Consider the following 19,428-nt stretch of genomic DNA (forward strand, 5'->3'; position numbering starts at 1 on the left):
AAATCTACAATATAATACCCTGGCCGTTTTTGAGAACGACACATATGTCAGTCATTGTATATTTTCATTGGTCTTTCTAGCAAGCCATGATATTACAAAATACGACCAACAAAATTTTATCACTCATCATTCGTCAGTTTAGTGATTTCTCATTTTCATTCTGAAGATAGAAAGGAAAAAATCTAAATTAGATCACACGTTTTTTTAAAACCATCCAAAAATCTTCAAGCCTAAAAATGTTAGTGTCTTAATTTCACGGGTGGGGGGTGCTGAGTACGTGCGTGCCTTAAGAAGGGTCTCTAAGGTATGTGAAAATCAGAAAAATCTTTGATTAGCCACTCTAAAGGTGAATCAGTTTTTTAACAAATTCGAAGAAGACTGAAAAGTAAGAAAATTTTTCGCAAGTAATTATTTTGAAAATCAATGAGAAATCTTTGTAATGTCACCTTTTCAACGCAAATCAGTCTCTCTAAGGGTAAGAGTTCGAAGGTCCGACACGCACATACCTAGCATCCCTCAACCCTAGTACGCCCTCCGGGATAAGAAACTTACTTGAAAACTTACTTTACAGTTTTCGGGTTTACGATTCACCAGCATAAGCAGGGTTGACAAATTGTTGGTTCGGCTCACGGTAAATTGGATTTCCATCCTGAAAGACATTAGAAAAATAAATGTCTAATGAATAACTCAAATATTACAGCTTATCAATCATCAATTAGTAGAGTTTTTAGTACAAGATTGATCGATACATAATGTATTTACACGTTTTTTTATAAGAACATCCAAATTTTTAAATACTTCGGATGTTCATTACTCTTTGAGTTTTAAGCGTAAAAAAGTTCTTCATGTGTTCTTATTTTCCCCACCTTTAATGTATTTTTGTCCATGTTCCTAAAAAATTGTCTGTTTCCGAGTCCGTGAAGAAACCTTAAAATGTTCTTAACTTGTTCTTAATATTTTGGCTATCGAAGCTTTATGTGTTTTACCATATATTATTTGTCCTTATAAAATGTGTATAGTATTCGAATATGGATCCAAAAAAAATCCTGTATTTGAAATTTACATCACTTCAACGTCATCTGGTCACAGACCCAACAGCTGATTGATTGCGAATCGATGCAATGAGTGATTTTACGTCACTTACAACCAATCAGCTGTCGGCTCTATGGTATCATACCAAAAGACATTGCAATGGTTGGTGCATATCATGAATACACTGTACCGTCATTGAGTATTTGAAGGGAAAATTTAAAACGCTTACGTCCTTTCCCGAATATGCAAAATTATAAAAAAAAATTAATGGAATAGAATAGAATAGAAAAGTCTTGGGTTTCTTTAAACGTTTTGTTTTTAAATAAGCATGATATCGTTCGCTTACTCATCAATTTTAATTTACAAGCTTTTGATATTGAAATTGAATTGAAAAGGATGTGGAGCAAGATTGGTCCGAAAGAGAGAAAGAAAAATATTTTTTTGCTTATATCAGCACAATATAACAATAGGCAAACACTGTTCTGATATGAAACAGGAGCACTTATGAAAAATAAAACATTTAACAATGATTTACCTTTTCCCAAGAACTGTCATTCTGTGCTCTCTCGAATTTCGCATATTCTTTCTTATCCTGAAAGAAAACGAATTTGCATTGTAAAAAAATTTCTAGGTTAACCCCGACTTTTATAGAAATGGAAAAATATATATTAACTGAATGTGCTAGGTGACGAATATGAGTCCAAATAGCGTAAAGATCTTTCTCTCTTGAGGGATTATTTATGGCTGGGGCTTAGCTATTATCTCGCTAACCTAGACTAGTACTAGCCAGCTAGCACACAGCGTTGTTTTAACATTAATCTAATGTTCACAACGTCCATATAACGTTAAAGGAACGTCGAATCAACGTTGTGTGTCAGCTGGATACCGAGGAATTGACTTACATGAAGTGTGACCAGTAGTTTCCATAGCAACAATAACAACAAGCCTAGCAACAAGATGCCAGCGATGATACCAAGAATGATAGCGAGTGTACCCGTGTCATCACCCTGCGAAACGGCTACGGTACAACCTGATAAAAAGAAAAAGTGAAATTTGATAAGATCATCTATTCGCAGACACGCGTATCGTACTTCCCAGGACTCATCGATCAGTGCGGCTCGGGTAAGCGAGCATAGACTGCTGTTGTTACCAGAATGCCCTACACGCTAAGTGCTGAGCATTTCGCGTAATCGCTTGTGGTGAAAGGAGAAGCAGAGCTTAATCCTCAACAGAGTCTAAAGAGTCTGAATTTGATAAGAATATAAAATCTCTGAAGATAAACATTTGAAGAACATCACAAGAACTAGTTTAGACTTTGAGTACTCAAGACATTTTATCGAACTACCGAGAAAAAATAATAATAGAATCAAAAATAGAGGGTAGAGGATATTTCTGGAATAACCCATTCAGAGAATACAAATGAAAAACGATTGCTGTCTTACCTGTCACATACTCCCAAACCATGGATGTGTTGTGAAGATATTCTCGAGTGAAATTATAAGTAGCCGTGCAAAGGTCATCATTATATTTAACATTGCAGGAGATTGGGAAGGTCGAATTATCCGAAAGAATAAACACATGTTGATCGCAATTCAATTCTTCTGCACACGTGCTATTTGTCACGTGACATTTCAAGCAAGAAGGATCGATGGTTGCACATTTACAATCTTGCGTCTGTGAAAGAAAAGACGCAAATTAATAAATGAAATTTCTTTCTCCGGGTCTGATAGAAAACAGTCACAGCAGAGTCCCGTATTAAAACAAACTAACATTACAAACTACATAATGTGCACTTTATAATGAAATATTGAATTCTGGGTACCCCTAAGTCTTTGAGCATTTTTCTAATTTTTAATAGGGAAAGTATGTCTTCAGGGTAGATTTAATTGAAGATCTGTAATTTTTGATATTTTACAGACCAGAATATGGATTTGGCTATTATACTAAAAATACTTGTTGTAACTTATTCACTTTATTTCATTGATGCACGGAGAGCTTTAGAAACTTTTGCAATCTACTTACAATACATTTTTCACAATTTTCACCGGCATATCCAGCATCGCATTTGCAATCTTTACAATTATCCAAACATTTACCATGACCACTGCATTCAATCTAAAAAACACGACAATAATTAAAATCATTAAAAATTATTTCACTCGAGAAATTTTTTCACTCGAGAACTTTGTTGTAAAGACTTTTAGCTAAAGGCAATATTTAGAACCTTAATAGAAATTTTTACGTGCTTGTTACATGACATTTTTTTCTGATTGGTTCGAATTTATTGACCTGTTATCAGCTGTAAGTTGTAAAGCAAGTAACATGGGAATAAAATCGCGTGAACTTTTTCGAGTTATCACATATGTTGACTGCATTGATATAATTTTGCAACCCGTGTATTATCATTCGAATATTTTGGAAAGTATATGCTCATTCCGTGTTCCCGTCTTTGGGAAAACTGAGCTTCTAATACTCAAAGACGAAACATACCCCTCCTTTCCTGCAAGTGAGTTTCTGTTGAGTAACACATTCGATTTCACCACAGTTGATTCCCTTGTACGGTGGAACACATCTGCATTTTCCACATTCACATTCTCCGCGTTTTTCAGTCTCTGTAAAGGAAAGGAAATGAATAAATATACCAGCGAAATTCTCGGAAATAGAATTAGAATGTGTGATTTATCATCAGAGGAATGCGTCCAACCCCAGCTCATGCTGGGAACCACGGACGTTAAATTTTTTAGTAGGTAAGTAAGTAACATTTATCCAAGGCTAAGTTATGGATCCTTGATATATTTTTGCTTGATTTTTTGTGATTTTCATGGAAGTAGTCTGTGACCATGACCAGCAACACAAGGTATTTCTCTTTTTTTATCCATCATAATCAATGACAACACAAAAGAAAAGCTTATTTAAAATTTTCAGTGATATAAGAAAATAGGACAATCTACACCTGCGGATCCACATTCAGAGCCCAAATATTTTGGACATCCATAATTCTTGCATTGACAAAACTCTCCAGAAATGACTCTTGGTGACTGAAAAACAAACAAATTTTAATTAGCTGTTGGAGAGAGATTGAGAATGGATTGAAATCAAAATTTCCTTTCCCTATCATTCTGAGGTTTCGGCGTTTTCTTTCAATGTACATAAGCTAACATGTTGGATAAATGTTTCGTTATCTTAATACGAGCTTCCAACGTTTAAGCTGGAAGCCAAAGCATGACAGCCTACATACATTTTCTTTATCTTAGCAAAATATTGTACAACACATGCACGTTTAACGAAGTAAAACCCGTTGGTCTAATGTCGACACCGCTGATGGAAACTATCTTTTTTGCTTAGTGGTCAGGGAGGAGAAAATCTTTTGTCCATCAGTCATCTCGACCTTTCTTAGTATTCCTATCTCTAAAGAGGAACGTTGAAACTAGAAGAAAGATGTTGACATTAGACCAACTTACGGTACCTCTCTAGTAATCTAGGAAGACTTTTAGTCATCAGTTTAAAAAAGATTAATAATATATTTGTTTATTAGTCATTGCTCAAACCCACCTGTTTCGGAGTACATTCACATACGCCACAGATACATTGACCATCGCCGCTACAAATTTGTTTGGAGTTTTTGGGATCAATGCATTTGGATGTGTCGTTCCTGGAAACCTGAAAAGAAATTGATAACACATATTTCATACCCTCAGCGTTTCAGACTGTGAATCTAGCATGAAGGGAGAGATGCCGGCTAAGCTTTAAAATTTTGAGAGATGGGTTATACTCCTAGCTGCATCTTACTTAGTCTGAATCGCAGACCTCTACAAAACCGCAGGTAGTATAAGGTGCAAAAATCTGTTAGTGGATGCAAGCAGCCTAGGTCGTACTAAGGACCTGAAAAATTTCCTATTTACCCAATTCTTAGAAACTAAATAAGAGAGGTAACAGAAAGTAGTAGTAACCTATATACTTTTAATTGGTTGCATGGTAGAAAAAGAAGATTTGGGTCACCCTTGGCTTTTTATTTGATAAGAAACCTACCTTCGAGGCATCACATTGGCAGAGAGAGCCAAAGAAGCCTTCAGTACAATCGCATATTCCACATTTGTAATCCCCTTTTTTGTTGCATTTTGCACTGAGTGGTTCTTTCTCACAGTTACATTCACAAAGGTATTCAATGTCCACAGTGACTTCACCAAAACCAGCGATGCGAATCTTCACACTGTTGGAAAGAAAATAGAGAGTTATACAGGTAGTTTGTATGGACTTTCATAAGTGTCAAAAAGCGAAAACTTTACCGAAACTTTTGACCACTCCATAAAAAAGCTGGATCAGCTCACTTTAACCATAAAATGTCAATGAATTGAGATAATTTTACATAAACGGTCCACTGGTAAAAACTTTCGAATCATTTGATCAGGCGACTATAAAAGGGGTAAATTTCATCGAATGGGGGAAGCAAAAGTTCTTTTAAATTTTTTACAATTTTTTTCTTATAAAAGTAAACAAATTTTACCTCGTGCATGAAAAAATATCCCGACAAAATTTTCCGAAAACGAAAACCATACACACGGAAAACTTTTGCATACCTTGGGTCTTCTGGCAATGGGTTAGGACATTCTTTCAATTTAATCTCGACATCAAAAACAATTTCTTTGTTTAATTTGACATCAGCACAAACACTGTCTGAAACAACTCGTGCAGGTGTTGTGCAAGTGGTTCGGTCCACTTTGTATGAAATTTCCAGGTATGGCGGTGCTTCATCTGTCAACGCCACTGTGGTAGCAATTCTCTGAAATTCAAACACAAAAATGGTTTATTTAGGAGTGAAGCTTCATTTGATCTCCTTCCTCATTTAAATTATTCGCCTAGATACGTCTTCAAAACGTTCCAATATTGTTGACGAAAGTTTTGCCAGGCATTAGTTGAAAATTCAAGTTGATAAAGAATTAGACACGAAAGTTTTTCATTTAAAAATTAAGCATAAGCTTTTCGACACAGTCATCTTCAGTGCAAATGATTCCAATATTGTCTGTCTACGTTTAAGTCCAATGCAAAACCCTCTCAAACAATTGTTGTTCAGTCATTCGAATACAAATTCCGAAGCAACTCAAAGCAAAAGATGAATATGGCACCGCAGGCGAAAATAATACATTTTTGATATTTTACATTATGGATAATTCGATGGCAAAGAATTAAGCATAAAATTGAAATACCCAGTTGTGTGAAAATTACCTGGTAGTTATCACGGACCACTTCTACAATATTGGTGGAATCTTCGGTCAAAATTTCTGCAGCTGATCCTAATTCATTCCAATGTTCTGCAATTTTCTAAGAAATAATCATAAAATTTAAATTAAAAATTTAAATTAAAAGAAAGAAACTTTGATTTATTATTTAGAACTTTAAGGGCTCTGACCATAGTGAATTTTCGTAATTTTGGCATGAACTCAATGTCAATTTGTGCATTATGTAGATAGTTAAAGTGTACAATGTTATACATTTTCTGTTAGACCATTCATTTGTGCATCTAAAAATCTAAAAATCGCAAGGAAAAAATTTCGTGAAAAAGAAATTGAAGACTTTTTGGGGAAGAAGAGTATTTCAATTTTGAGAACCTAAAAAACGGCAAATAAAAAATTTTTTTTGGCTCAGATGGTGTCTCTTCTAAGGAACTAAAAATACCTAGATTTGCGGAAAATTTTTATTATGGCTTCTTTTTCTCAAAATCTTCAAAAAAGTGCCTTTTCGTCAATTTCTGATCCTATTTTCTGCTATATAAACAGTCATAACTTTTGAAATATACATCTAGAAAAATTTTCTGCAAAATTTAGAATTGTGCAATTATTTGTGAATATTTTGAAAAAAAATGTTAGCATTTTTTGTAAAAAGTATATTATTAACGTCGTTATGACGTTTTATTGAGGTCCATGTCACACTTATTCCTTAATTACTCATTGTATAATAAGTTAAAATTAATTTTTTCAAAGCAGTCTGTTCCTACACATGTCAAACAAGCGAAAACATGAGGTTTTAACTTAAAATTCGAAAATTGATTATTCACTATGGTCAGAGCCTTATATATATCCAGATATAAAAAGATTAACGGTAACTTTTGAGTCAAACTCACTGTGGAACGCTGCGTTTTTTCGAGAAATTCAGATTTTTAGATAAATCATTTGCATAATTTCGATAATTTTTTGAAAAAACCATTGATTTTTTCACGTGAATTTACTTTATCAAAGTACTAGAGTGATTTTACCTTGTACTGGTCAATGAAAGGTTTTGACACAGCAAGAATGGGTGCCACACCCGCTTCTTTCATCACACGTCGCAATTGACTGATTGATGGGTAGTCCTGAAATTAAAGTGTTTCCTTTAAATTTGTCCAGTCGGTTCTCATAATAATAAACAAAATCCGAAGGAGACTCAGAGATTTATGGAAAGGAGCTTCATTTTTTCATAATTTTAATATCTAAACTCGAAAATGGGTTCTGATCGGTAAAGATTTTCTACCGATCAGAACCCATTTTCGGCTTAACGTTATCTGGCACCCTGATCGTGAAATTTTCATCCGACACGCTAAAGCTCTGAAGGTCGGGAAAATTTTCAGCACCTCCCGGGTCTGGTAACCCAGCCCTCGTTTTCGGGGATGCAAATTTTCTTCCGTAAGCGGCCCAAGCCCTAATTTAGCGGCCCAAGACCTGAATTCCCGGCCCAAGACCTAGGAAACTTTGCGACTTTTGACTTTGACTTGCTTTTTTGCCATGATTTTAGAAATTATAGTGGCCCCAGACCTGAATTATCGGCCTAAAAAGTTCTAAAAAACTAGTAGAACACATTCATTAGAAAATCATCAAATTGAAGTACTTTTCCATGGGAATATAACGGTTCGTTTATCTTCTTTTTCCAAAACAGCAAGTCTCAAAAATCGCAAAGTTTCCCAGGTCTTGGGCCGCTAAATCAGGGCTTGGGCCGCTGATGATGGGATTGGCGGGTCCAACCGAAATATTTAAAGGTTTACGGACAAGAGCTGTTGAACCCGACTGGGGTGCGGCACAACAAAGGCCGACTATCATTCCTCTCCGATGAGCTTTAGCGTGGGAGACTGCCAATCCGCCATCGGAATATCAGATAAGACTTAACGCAGTTATAGAACGTCTAAGCGGTAAAATTTCCAAGCTCATTGTAAAGGCGAATATAATAAATACAGAATGTAAATCTTACCATATCTAGGGTTTTGTAATAATACATTTCACTTTTACCGCTCACTAACCGTTCTTTCAAATAACATTTTCCGTCATTTGGTTTCAAAATGTTCGCCAACTAATAAATAAAGTTCGGGAAAATATTAGTCTAGGAAGCTAAACGACTATTTCAGACATAGTAGAAATAAAGCAAAAAGTAATGGAGGGAACAATTTTAGTTTACAAACTAAATCCCGTAACAATAATCGTATCATATAACGCCTATACTATTGTATTACACGCATATTATAAACGACTCCAGTCTAGAAAAATATAGAAAAAAGGGAACTTCAAAAGCGAAACAAATAAGCGATCCTGTCTTATTAAAAGCTTTTCAGAAAAGGGTCATTTTGTCATCAGTAGATTGATGTTACGTTGTTCTGTGGAGCATACACAACTTTTTACTGAATGATTGGAAAGATACTAAAAAGTGGATGATTACTCACCTTTGACATCAGATGGATAGACTATTAACAAGGTTGTTTTAGGGGCAAATTATCAATAATACACGTTTTTTTTATAAGAACATCCAAAATTTTTGAAGCCTTCGAATGTTCTTAACTTTTTCAGATTTAAGCCTAAAAATGTTCTTAAAATGTTCTTATTTTCGCCATTCTGTGGGTATTTTTGTGTGTTTTTCTAAGAAATTGGGTGTTTTTTGAGTCCCTAAAGCCTTAAAATATTCTTATCTTGTTCTTACATTTTGGCTATCGAAGCCTTATGTTCTTATATAGTGTACTGTTTTACGAAATGGTTGGGATGATATTTAAGAGTGGATTATTTACCTTGCCATCACCGGCTAGTTTAGGTTCAGCATCAGTGGCCATAATAATCAAACGACGGGCACGCCCTCTTGCCTTCCATTTCAGTACCTGTTATATAAAATACAGAATGTTCTGTTGATTACACGAACTTTTAAGTTGGTACAATGAACCTTTTTATAAATTACGTCACGAACATCACTTGAAATTATTGCCATGGTGAATAAATCCCAGCGGACTATTTTCTTTTCATAAAACAATCATTTAATGTTTCAAGGGACATATTCACCATGGTAATTGTTTGAAAACGAGGCAAGTGATATTCGTGACGTAATTTATGAAAAAGTCTATCATTTGCCGATTTCTCTCATTTAGTGACAAGTTAATAGCTTTCAACGAAAAGAAATCAAAACAGACTATTAACAAAATATGGAATGTTTAGGAAAACATACTCCGAAGGCGTTTATCAAAAGAATCCTGCATTACTAAAAATAGACAAAAAGAAGGACAGATTTCATAAAGAACGTCATATTTCGCCGTCCGAAACCCTGACCGAAAGTGTCTTTACCACCCCTACGGATTCATTCCTCTTTGTTTATCACGGGAATTGACTGTGTGTGGTTTAAAAGAACGACAAATTACGCATGCGTGTTACAATGTAGAATTGTTTAGAGGAACAAAGTCCGCATAATAAGTAATTGTCTTTAGCCTTATCGTAAAAAAATGGTCCGTTCAAATTATTTGCAGTAAAAGACAGTTTGTAAAATGCTACGTCGCTTTTCTTATAAATTTACTAGACCAGATTCGCCAATCTATCGACTAGGAATTTCTATAACCTTCCAACTACTCTACGTCAATCATGTGACAAACATTTAAAAATATTTGCATACACTTTCACAGACAACAGCTTGCATCAACCCATCGAAACATCCTTCAGCGTCATCAATATCTGCGGACACGTCAATGGTCTCTACTGCCTCCTATTAAAGTAAGATTTCAGTTAACAATATATAAAAAATCTTGTCTTGATAATGATGTAGTAAAGGCTATCGGAAATATCGGCTTATTTTAAGATCATCGTGTCATTCTTTTTCTGACTTGAATTTCAAATTTTAAAGATGCACATTTTCAGAATTTGTTTTCTGTTATATATTTTGAACATTTCGGCTGGTAAAGAATTTCAGTTAACAATGTACCCTAGAAATCTAAGCTAGTTTGATGAATCTGATGGTAAGTTGTGCCCGAATAACAGTAATCAAAGGCAAACCCGAAAATATAGAAAATCTTTAAAGCGACAAAAACGCTATATTGCCTAAGCCGTGCTTCTTAACCTTGTGAATACGGGCTTAGTTAACTAGGCTATCAACAATGCATGTTTTGCGTGTAAACTGATACAGGGGTGGACGAACATTTCCAGGAGGTAATGCAAGAAAAATTTCCAGGGGGTGTTTTCTCATTTTTCCAAGGGGTAAAAAGTTATTCTAAAATCACCACGGGGTGAAAGACTAATTTAGTTCGTCCACCCTCACTTTGAGGTATGAAAAGAATTTTTCCAAGGGTTTTTGCAAATTTTGCTATCTTCCAGGGGAAGACTTACACATTTTCAATAATTTTCTTTCGAGTCGAAAAGGTTCGTATGGTTTTTTAATGGAATAGCCCAATGACCGGATTCCAAACCTATATTTTTTCCGTATCATTTGGAAATCTTTTAAAAACAAATAGAGACTCGTGAAGCTACCTAAAAGATGTAAAAAAATAAAAAACTCCATTTTTTAAATAAAACTGACCTGGAATGCTGTAGTATTAGCACTGAAATCGAAGATGTGCGAATAACCAAAGATGGGCCGTTTGAATTGGCATGATCCTAGTTCAGTCTCTTTTCGCGTGCAAGGGAATTCTGGGAAATCTCTAAAATAGATGAAAAAAAAAGAATATAGGTAAGGAGCTGGGTTCTTTCTGTATTTTTGAAAGTTTTCTGGTAATTCTGGGTTTCATAAAAAGACATTTGATCTAAATAAACCTTCGCCCATAAGTCACTATTCGCATCGAAATTTTCAAATCTAATCAAACCCTTGTCTCAAAGCCCCGGTAGAATTTTTTTCCACAGTAGGGAAAATTGCAGGGTATTTTTACCACCAAGGACAAAATTTTGACCAAATTTTCCAGTGGGTCTGTGGCCCTACCGGGTCTGTGACACAGGGTTGTTCAAATATTTTGACCTACAAGTTCATCTAGCAAAAATGTTAAATTACAATTTTTACCAACCCAGCTGGCACACAACGTTGTTTCAACGTTCATCTAACGTTAATTGGACGTTGTGAACGTTAAATAAACGTTGAAACAACGTTGTGTGGTACTTACTGTGGATAGAAGATAAAAGGTTGTGTTGGTTTATCAATGAAAGCACCGAAACCCAATCGATAATTTTTCGTGATTGTGCCAATTTCTTCAGCTAGAAAAAGCAAGGATGAATTTTATTAAAGTGTATCCAGATATGATTGGTAGTGGAAACAAGAATGCCTGTAACTTTTGATAGTCCGATATAATTTCGAAAACATTTTTTGCTTGTTTTAGAGAATCAAAAGCGCTATATTTGAATGTATGCGATTTTAGGCGGTTAAATTTGCGATTGCAAAAATTGAGCTTTTTTTCTACTTATGCTACAACGTTCATTTTTACGCCAGTGGTAGTTCAACCTTAGGTTAAGAAGGTTGTCAAAGGTTAAGAAGGTTGTCAAATTTCAAAGCAAACGGAAAAGTATAAAGATTATCCTTAAAATCAAACTTGAATTTCTTTTCCAAAAATGCAGGGTGTCCAGGGGGTTAAACATAGAGCTTGAATCATCGAAAGTCTGCGGAGATTTTTGCTGGAGTTTTAGATTTATGCTGGAGTTTTAAATTATGCTGCAGAGATTTATGCTGGAGTTTTATAAAGTGTTTACTGTAAACGTGTTTTGACCTCATAAGACCCTTTAATGGGGTTAACTTTCGCAAGATAGAATCATATTGCCAACATGCAAATTTTTAGTATAAAAAGCCTCATCCAAACTTCTATCGTCCGCGAAAACTTCTACTTTCAAGACGATTTTTTATCAGATTTTAGGCTAATTCGAAAAATTAAATAGAGACCAAATTCATCAAAACCATAACTCGCGTAAACCCAAAGCATTCCACGATTTTTTTTAAGCTCGTGAAATTCGACCTGAAAATTAATCCCAATAAGGAAATATCAACCAGTTGAAAAAGAATCAATTTGATTGACTAAGAGGGGAGGAATATAGACTAGCAAACTAGTCTCTGTTAATTAATCATGTCAGAGGGCGGGAATATAAAGGCGGCGGTTTGTTTGCTAGAATAGAAGCTGCGTAGGAAAACGAGCAAAAGTTGGTGAGGGGCTGCTGATTAACAGCTTTCAGCCCTTGCCGCCGACAAAATTTCTTCCTACGGCTTACCTAACTCCTACGCTCACTTTTCCCGCGTGATACCGTTCCAGCCCGACTGGCGTGCCAGTCTAGGAGTAATATCAATATTTCTTACCTATTTTGTTACTCAATTTCCGCAAATTTGCCAAATCTTCTTTCATGGAGAAAGACAAATCGTTCAAAAAGTAAATGTCGACCGGAAAATCTTCTGCCGGTTTAATATTTACTTTAAACTTCTTTGCGTTACCTTTAAAATATGTGAAAAAAATAAAGTACTTTGAGATTCTTGGCGCGATTATTAAACCTGATAAACTTATTTGTACCATAGTGGTGTGGTGTGGTGTGAACCGGATTAGAAAACTTTATATGGAACTTTTGGAGACATATTGACGAAGTCATTGTTGTATTCCCCGTTCCCTTCAAAATCATTGAAATCTCGGATGCTATCTTTCAATTATACCTAAACATGATGAATCTAACAACTTGTAATTGCAAAACAATTTTTCTGATTTTAGGCTACGACCCTTTTTTGAGAAGCTATTTTACATGCATAAGATGTATGCCTAAAATTAAGATTTTTATTAAAAGTGCCCCTTAAAAACATAAAAATGGGGACCTAAAAATTTAGGTGAGACCCGGAAACAACTCATCACAATATGTGTACTTTTTGCGCCTAGTAGAGTCGAAAGAAACAAAATGTTGCAAGAGATAAAAAAGATGAACTCGATAAGTCAACTTACCAGCTCTGAGAGCGACAGTGAGTTTTTGTGGACGGACCTGGATGACTGAATCGTATGGAGTATTGTCAGTAATCTAGAAAAAAATGAAAAGATTCAACCAACTCGTACACAACATTGTTTCAACGGTCTTCTAAAGGCCGGTCTTCACTTTCGCGCGAAATGGGCGCCAGTTTTTTTCTTAACCTATTTTGCCTGAAGAAAAGATTGCGTCATAAAAAAGTTTAACGCAACAAAAAAAAGTTGAAGGAAGTTACTTTTTTCATCCGTTACGTCATTTTCGACCAATGGAATTTGCTTCACTTTTCAACCGACCAATGACTTTACAAAAACGTCAAAAAGTTTTCGCTCATCTCGCGCGAAAGTGGAGACCGGCCTTAACGTCGTTTGAAAGTATACAGTTGACGCTCTAATTCGATCTTCAAGGAACAGAAAATTTTCTTCAAACTTAGAATAAGAGACAGATTCGGATTACGGAGAATATTTCATACTACTCTTCTAGATGGTAACGGGATGAACATTTTAGTTCGAATTATAGAGAGATTCTAGGTTCGAATTAGAGAGAGCTGACTGTCTAAACGAGAGTCAATCCACGTGAAGTTTAATCCACTTAGACGAGGGTTAAGAATTCGATCGTTTAGGTAAAGAATTTTCATACTCTTCATTATAAGACGAGACCAATTTGATTAGTTCTTTTACGGGCCCGAACGACCCTGAAATTCCAAAAATCAAAATCAAAATGAAATTGATTTTGGCAGTACATTTTTATTTTCATTCTTTACAGACTGCCAAATTTTCAAAATTTTGGACTTTATTTTATAAATTTATGTTCAATTTTTCATTTTATCCGTGAATTCGACCTTTTTGTGTCTTTTATAATTTTCTATTTCGCATTTTTTGTCAAGATGTAGTAGTTTTTACTGCCTATTTAGGAGATTTTATAGGTGAAATTCCACTTTTGTTTTAATTTTTCGCCCACCTACGACCCTTTTGTGGATAGCTTGGCCCGTAAAACAACAAATTAAATTGACCTCGCCTAAAGTTAAATAATAAAACAGAGCATATGACTAGTAAACCGTTGATAATTCGTTTATATACGAAAAAGGAAGCATAATTCTAACCTTAACAACTTCGGCTGCCCGTGCATAGAGAAACTTTTTATGAATAAATTAGGGCCGAGAGTTGTTTTTGTGTTATGGATTTTCTTATTATATTATAGCATGTTGAAAAATATATTACTTTTCTTCTGTCTGGTATCTTATCGGGTATAGAGATTTTTTTATAAAGATTTTGAAAAAAATGACGTCATATCACCTCGTGTTTGGTATCATTTAGATAACGAATATTTTGACATTTATCTTTAGTGAGCACGTTGATCTCTCCACAACGCGGACGGTTTAAACGACCGCCCAACGTGAAATTCTGAAACAAAAGAAAGTGATGATAGATTAAGGGGTAAGTGCACAAGCCAAGGGGGAACTAGCCCGGGGGCCACTTTTTGATACACTGGATGGCGCTGATAAGTGGTCCGGTGTAATTTGGCAGGCTCCATTTTTTGGTTTTGCTTGAGGTACCATTAGATCCAGTCTCTTTTTAAAGAAAAACAAACAGAAAACCATGACCAATATACCATCTTTTCAAATTTTGGAAGTATTTAATTAAAGTTTCATAAACTTTGATGGAATTTTAAACAACATTATATTGTTTTGATGTTTTCATATAACTTTTGAAAACGAAAGTGAAAAAATTCAAGATGGCGAATTCCTCTAGTCTACTTCACTGGGATCAGCACCATCAAAATCATTAGAAAGCAAAGTTTTGCCAGAAGTAAGACTCTAGTATAAGGAGCAACATGTCAATAATGTAGAAACGATGCGATGCTGCGATATACGGATATCTTGATCTTTTCTGCTTTGATTTCAGATGTCACCTTCAAATTCATCCATCTCGAAAAAGTGTATAATTTGATGAGACAGAGGTATCATCAAATTTAGCTCTGTAATCTCAAGACAACTTACCCCATCTTCGCACCAGTGACATTCTGATCCAATCCTCATACATTCATCACAATTCGCTGCTTTTATACAACGACTTTCATCCTCCTCAGCTTGTCCTAAAAAATGAGGCGAAACATATAGAAGTACAACATCGAAATCATAGAATAGTATATTGGAAGTTTAACATGGCTTGGATCACGAGATTTACGTTTGGCTACGTTTCGGAGAAGAATAGAATAGTAAGTCATTCGGGATACTGTAAAGAAAGTTCTACACGTTTTTTTATAAGAACATCCAAAATTTTTGAAGGCATCGGATGTTCTTAGCTTTTTAAGCTTTAAGCCTAAAAATGTTCTAAATATGTTTTTATTTTCACCATTTTTTGAGCATTTTTGTCCATTTTCCTCTAAAAAATTGAGTGTTTTAGAGTCTGCAAAGACTTAAAATATTCTTAACTTGTTCTTAACATTTGGCCATCGAAGCCTTATGTTCTTATATAGTTTGTTCTTATAAAAAACGTGTACTATTGTACACAGCAACGTAAAGAAGAATGATAGCTGCCCAAGGTTAATAAACATTTTTCAGCCTTTTTTATCTGCAATCTCACACATAAGCATCTCGATTGAAAAAGTCTTTTCTCAGCTAGTAATGGACCCCAGTTAGCTGACGGCAATTCGAATTTATAACAAAAAATATCATAATACGTACCATGGACATTTTGTCCAATAAATATGACCAAGGCAACCAACAGAAGAGCATTGACCACTGAAACAAGAGAAGTTTGAATATTAGTTAGCTATAAGCATGGTATGAGCTATGAAGTATTATACTATGACTAAACGACTCTCATTTTACGCAAAGTTTTATAATCAAAAAATGTTGGCTGAAATTTCTAAATTTTGAAGTTCAATGTAGATAAAATCATTAAACCAAATCAGAGCCATCTGAAGAAGATACAATATAGCTGGATGTAGAATGATATCCATATTTGAGCAAAATAGATCAAAGTTGAGTAAGATAGCGGAATCGAAAATAGGCGAACTAGAATGACAGTTTCATACAAAATGATTGGTTGTTCCGGAAAGACTTGCCATCATTTTCTAGACACTGTAAGATTTGATTAAGTTAGAGAAATAGCAGGATTGGATATATTAAGCGTGAAAATACTTCGGTAATCTTTTTTTAGGTAATATAAAACTTAGAATATAATAACGAATATAAATAATTGTTTTTGGTTGCATAGATATGAAAGTTAATAGTTAAAATTATAATTAATGGTAATATTCTTATTTCTTAAATGAAAAACGTTTTTCAGTCTCATCATACGAAACCGGAAATCCCATCCGGTATTAAATGTTTCCGTTAAAGATGTCACAGTGTTAAGAAGAATTAAAAGATGACTCAAATTTATGCTGATTGCAGCACAAATCATGCAGAATTGAAGATTATTTTTAATCTGATACAGTCATAAGATTTAAGCCTAAAATCTTGCAAAAAAATTAAATCATGAAATACGTGAAATTGCTGATTTATTGCATTCTCAAGAAGTAAAAGAAAAAGAAAGTTCTGTCTTCACATTAATTTTTGTTTGATTTCCATTACATGCCCTATTACCGCAAATTTTCCCTGGGTGACATGCAATTCTTCATTTGCGATTTGAATTGTCGAAAATTTGTCATTTTTAATTCCTTGTTAGTCTTAATGGCAAGAAGAAAGTCTTTAAATTGAAAACAAAAAAACGTTAATGATGTAATTTAATTGCGTTTTATTAGGGGCTTACGTAACTAACCAAAAACCAATCTTTCAGAAAAAAACAAAATCGGTTTCGAAAATTATCTTTTACCCTTCTTTTAAAATTTTGATTTACGTTTGATATGAAATGTTTGAAGTAACTTAAACAAAGTCAAAAATCAGCCAAATAACTCTAGGAAAATTTGTAGAACAACTTTAAGAAAAAGTTGGTTGATTGAATTTTGTAGCTAAAACACAAAAATAATACCAATCAGATATTGTTAATATCCAAATCGCCATGGCTCAAATAATTTGGCACATTTAACGAGGTGCATCTAAAGAGGTTATAGGGAATAGACACCCCCTTTTCACAGACCCGGTGGGATCTTTTAAGCCAGTGGGTTAAAAATAACGGACTGAAACTCGCTGGGATTGATATTTCCATATTCTTCGTGGCTGGGGAATTTAATTCTTTTGTTTTCAAGTCAGAAAATTCAGCGGGGATGGACAAAATAATATTTCGCAGTGAGGATTGTTTTGTTGGATTATTTTCAGTGGGGACAAAAATTGAGGGTAATTTTCCACTGGGGACGACATTTTGGCCAATTTTTCTAGTGGGAAGGGGTCCCAGTGGGTTTGTGAGAAGGGGGTTTGAATAGACAAGCAATCGCCAACTACGAGGAATGGGTTTTTTCACTGGTTTCATAAATAAAACTTAGATCAAGCTGTGTAACTCATTTTATGCAATATTTTTACACATGAATTAGAACATGAAGATTCTACGTTACAGAAAAAATAAAATAACTAACGTTTTCAGGTTACGCCCTTTTGACGTATATGACGTCTATGGCCTAAGATAGTTCTGTACCTAGAGCCACTTGCGCAACTTTTTGATTTTACCGATGGACGTAATAAATAAATTAATGAAAAAGCGAACAAAGAGAATGTGAAAGAGTTTGGTCCTATGACATCGTTTGAGTAATAAAGTTAAAGGTGAAGCAGGGTGTGGTTAAGTCAAAAAGAGATTCCTATCAAAGTTTGAAAATAAGCGGCTACACATAAGATCTTTTCAGCTTTCAATAAGAAAAAGGCTCCGGTATTTATTACATGTGACACTCCCTAGTAAAGGGAAAACTTAAAATATATAAAATAATAAAAACAAAACAAAACTATTAAAAATTACAATTATCTTACATTTTTTCCTGTCCATTAAACAATGGCACATCTTTACACTTTAATGGTTAAAAAAACTCCAAAATCCTTCTTTCCTCAAAAAAAACCAACCAAATAAAAAATTCTGTTCAAATGATACAATGACAAGCAATAAAAGAGGAGAGAGAAAAAATGAGAAAATTTTCGTTTGAATCGAATGATACAACAAAAACTGCCTTTTTAATGAAAATTGTTTCTAAATGACAATAGGAAGTCATCGTCATACCAATATTTAATGATTGAACCAATTAAAATCATCTATTTGTTACCATGGTAATTTGAACGAAAACGAGGTTTAATCAATGACGTATCAACGATACCTGATTGCCAATTGTTTGGTAAATATGATTTATAGTCAAGTAGCAATGTCTAAGTTAAAATCAGTCCCAATCCGTTTTTTCACTTTATATTCCGGAACAAAAGCTCTTTATGAAAAGCCAGAAAAATTGTTAAATAAGAAAATTCAATGAAAGAAAAACATGACCATAAATGATAGACACTTGATTTGAAAACGTCCGTATTTGTATCCCAAAACTAGGACCCATTTTGGATGATCGGACCTTTACAGTCACAGTGCAAAGAAAATTTAGGTGACAAAATCGACCTTGATGGTGCATTTTCTTAAAAGATGTTGTCCATTTGCGGGCAAGTATGGTCAGCTTGTCCATAAATAGGATAAATTTCCTCTGTTTCCACTCTTACAGTACAATCCACTTCAGGAATCCTGAAAACACACCCTAAAGGCCACACCTACGGTAGCTCCCTTACCATTAAATGATGGTTTATCATTAGACCTAGATTAGATTCACCAAAAAGAATACAACTCTACAAAGAATGCACACTTTAAGAAAATTCATGAAGAATTGGCTAAATAATTATGGCAACCGAACCTAAGAATCTTAAAGAATTTTAAAACATATTAAATTAGAATGGGTTTGGGTCCCGGCGGGCCACTCGATCTGGAAACGACAGTATGTGCTGCGCAAAATCTGCTTTTCAAAATCGTACCCTTACAGTGCAGTTCAATATGGCTGAAAAGGTACCCTTTCAGTGCATTTTCTCTTGATTTACCCAACCCTTATAGTGCACTATATTTCTCAGCTGTAAATCTGCGTGAAAGAAGAAGCTTGGGGAATTTTCTGTTTCAAAGAAAACTGAGAAAATTATTCTTGTCAGCTGTAATTATCAGACAATAGAAACTTTTTCAAACAAACGAGATTTAAAAACCTTTCTTTTTAACAGTTAATTTGAATTTGTTTTAAAATTCGACCCTTGCAGTGCAATCTCACAGAAACACACCCT

The 19,428-nt window shown here is 34.6% G+C and overlaps 1 protein-coding gene across 2 annotated transcripts; it reads right to left on the reverse strand.

Moving 5' to 3' along the window:
• Positions 1 to 26: 26 nt before the first annotated feature.
• On the reverse strand, positions 27 to 18,227 carry LOC136808791 (integrin beta-3-like). 2 transcript variants are annotated; one of them, XM_067065330.1, is made up of 24 exons: positions 18,109 to 18,227; positions 15,892 to 15,948; positions 15,205 to 15,299; positions 14,501 to 14,608; positions 13,190 to 13,262; positions 12,565 to 12,696; positions 11,390 to 11,480; positions 10,816 to 10,936; positions 9,919 to 10,008; positions 9,053 to 9,139; positions 8,248 to 8,346; positions 7,283 to 7,378; positions 6,256 to 6,351; positions 5,610 to 5,812; positions 5,062 to 5,242; positions 4,585 to 4,692; positions 3,986 to 4,070; positions 3,523 to 3,644; positions 3,055 to 3,147; positions 2,475 to 2,706; positions 1,935 to 2,062; positions 1,568 to 1,624; positions 565 to 649; positions 27 to 160 (listed from the first exon to the last, which is right to left on the reverse strand). In XM_067065330.1, exons 1-23 carry the CDS (start codon positions 18,137 to 18,139, stop codon positions 581 to 583), a joined length of 2,454 nt encoding a protein of 817 aa, XP_066921431.1. In that variant the 5' UTR covers positions 18,140 to 18,227; the 3' UTR covers positions 27 to 160; positions 565 to 580. The 2 variants fall into 2 exon arrangements, with proteins under 2 accessions (XP_066921431.1, XP_066921432.1); XM_067065331.1 differs by having other exon boundaries at positions 553 to 649.
• Between the last annotated feature and the right edge of the window lie 1,201 nt (positions 18,228 to 19,428).

This window comes from Clytia hemisphaerica, unplaced genomic scaffold, assembly GCF_902728285.1.
Source record: "Clytia hemisphaerica strain Z4C2 unplaced genomic scaffold, Clytia hemisphaerica genome assembly, whole genome shotgun sequence".
NCBI lineage: Eukaryota > Metazoa > Cnidaria > Hydrozoa > Leptothecata > Clytiidae > Clytia > Clytia hemisphaerica.

Bases quoted from the DNA above. Each gene is read 5' to 3' on its own strand.
- LOC136808791 (XM_067065330.1), bottom strand. From the start codon at position 18,139: ATGTGCCATTGTTTAATGGACAGGAAAAAAT. The intron at 15,949-18,108 runs GTAAGATAATTG...CTCTTGTTTCAG, and splicing joins TTTAATGGACAGGAAAAAAT to TGGTCAATGCTCTTCTGTTG. The intron at 14,609-15,204 runs GTAAGTTGTCTT...CTTTTGTTTCAG, and splicing joins GTCACTGGTGCGAAGATGGG to AATTTCACGTTGGGCGGTCG.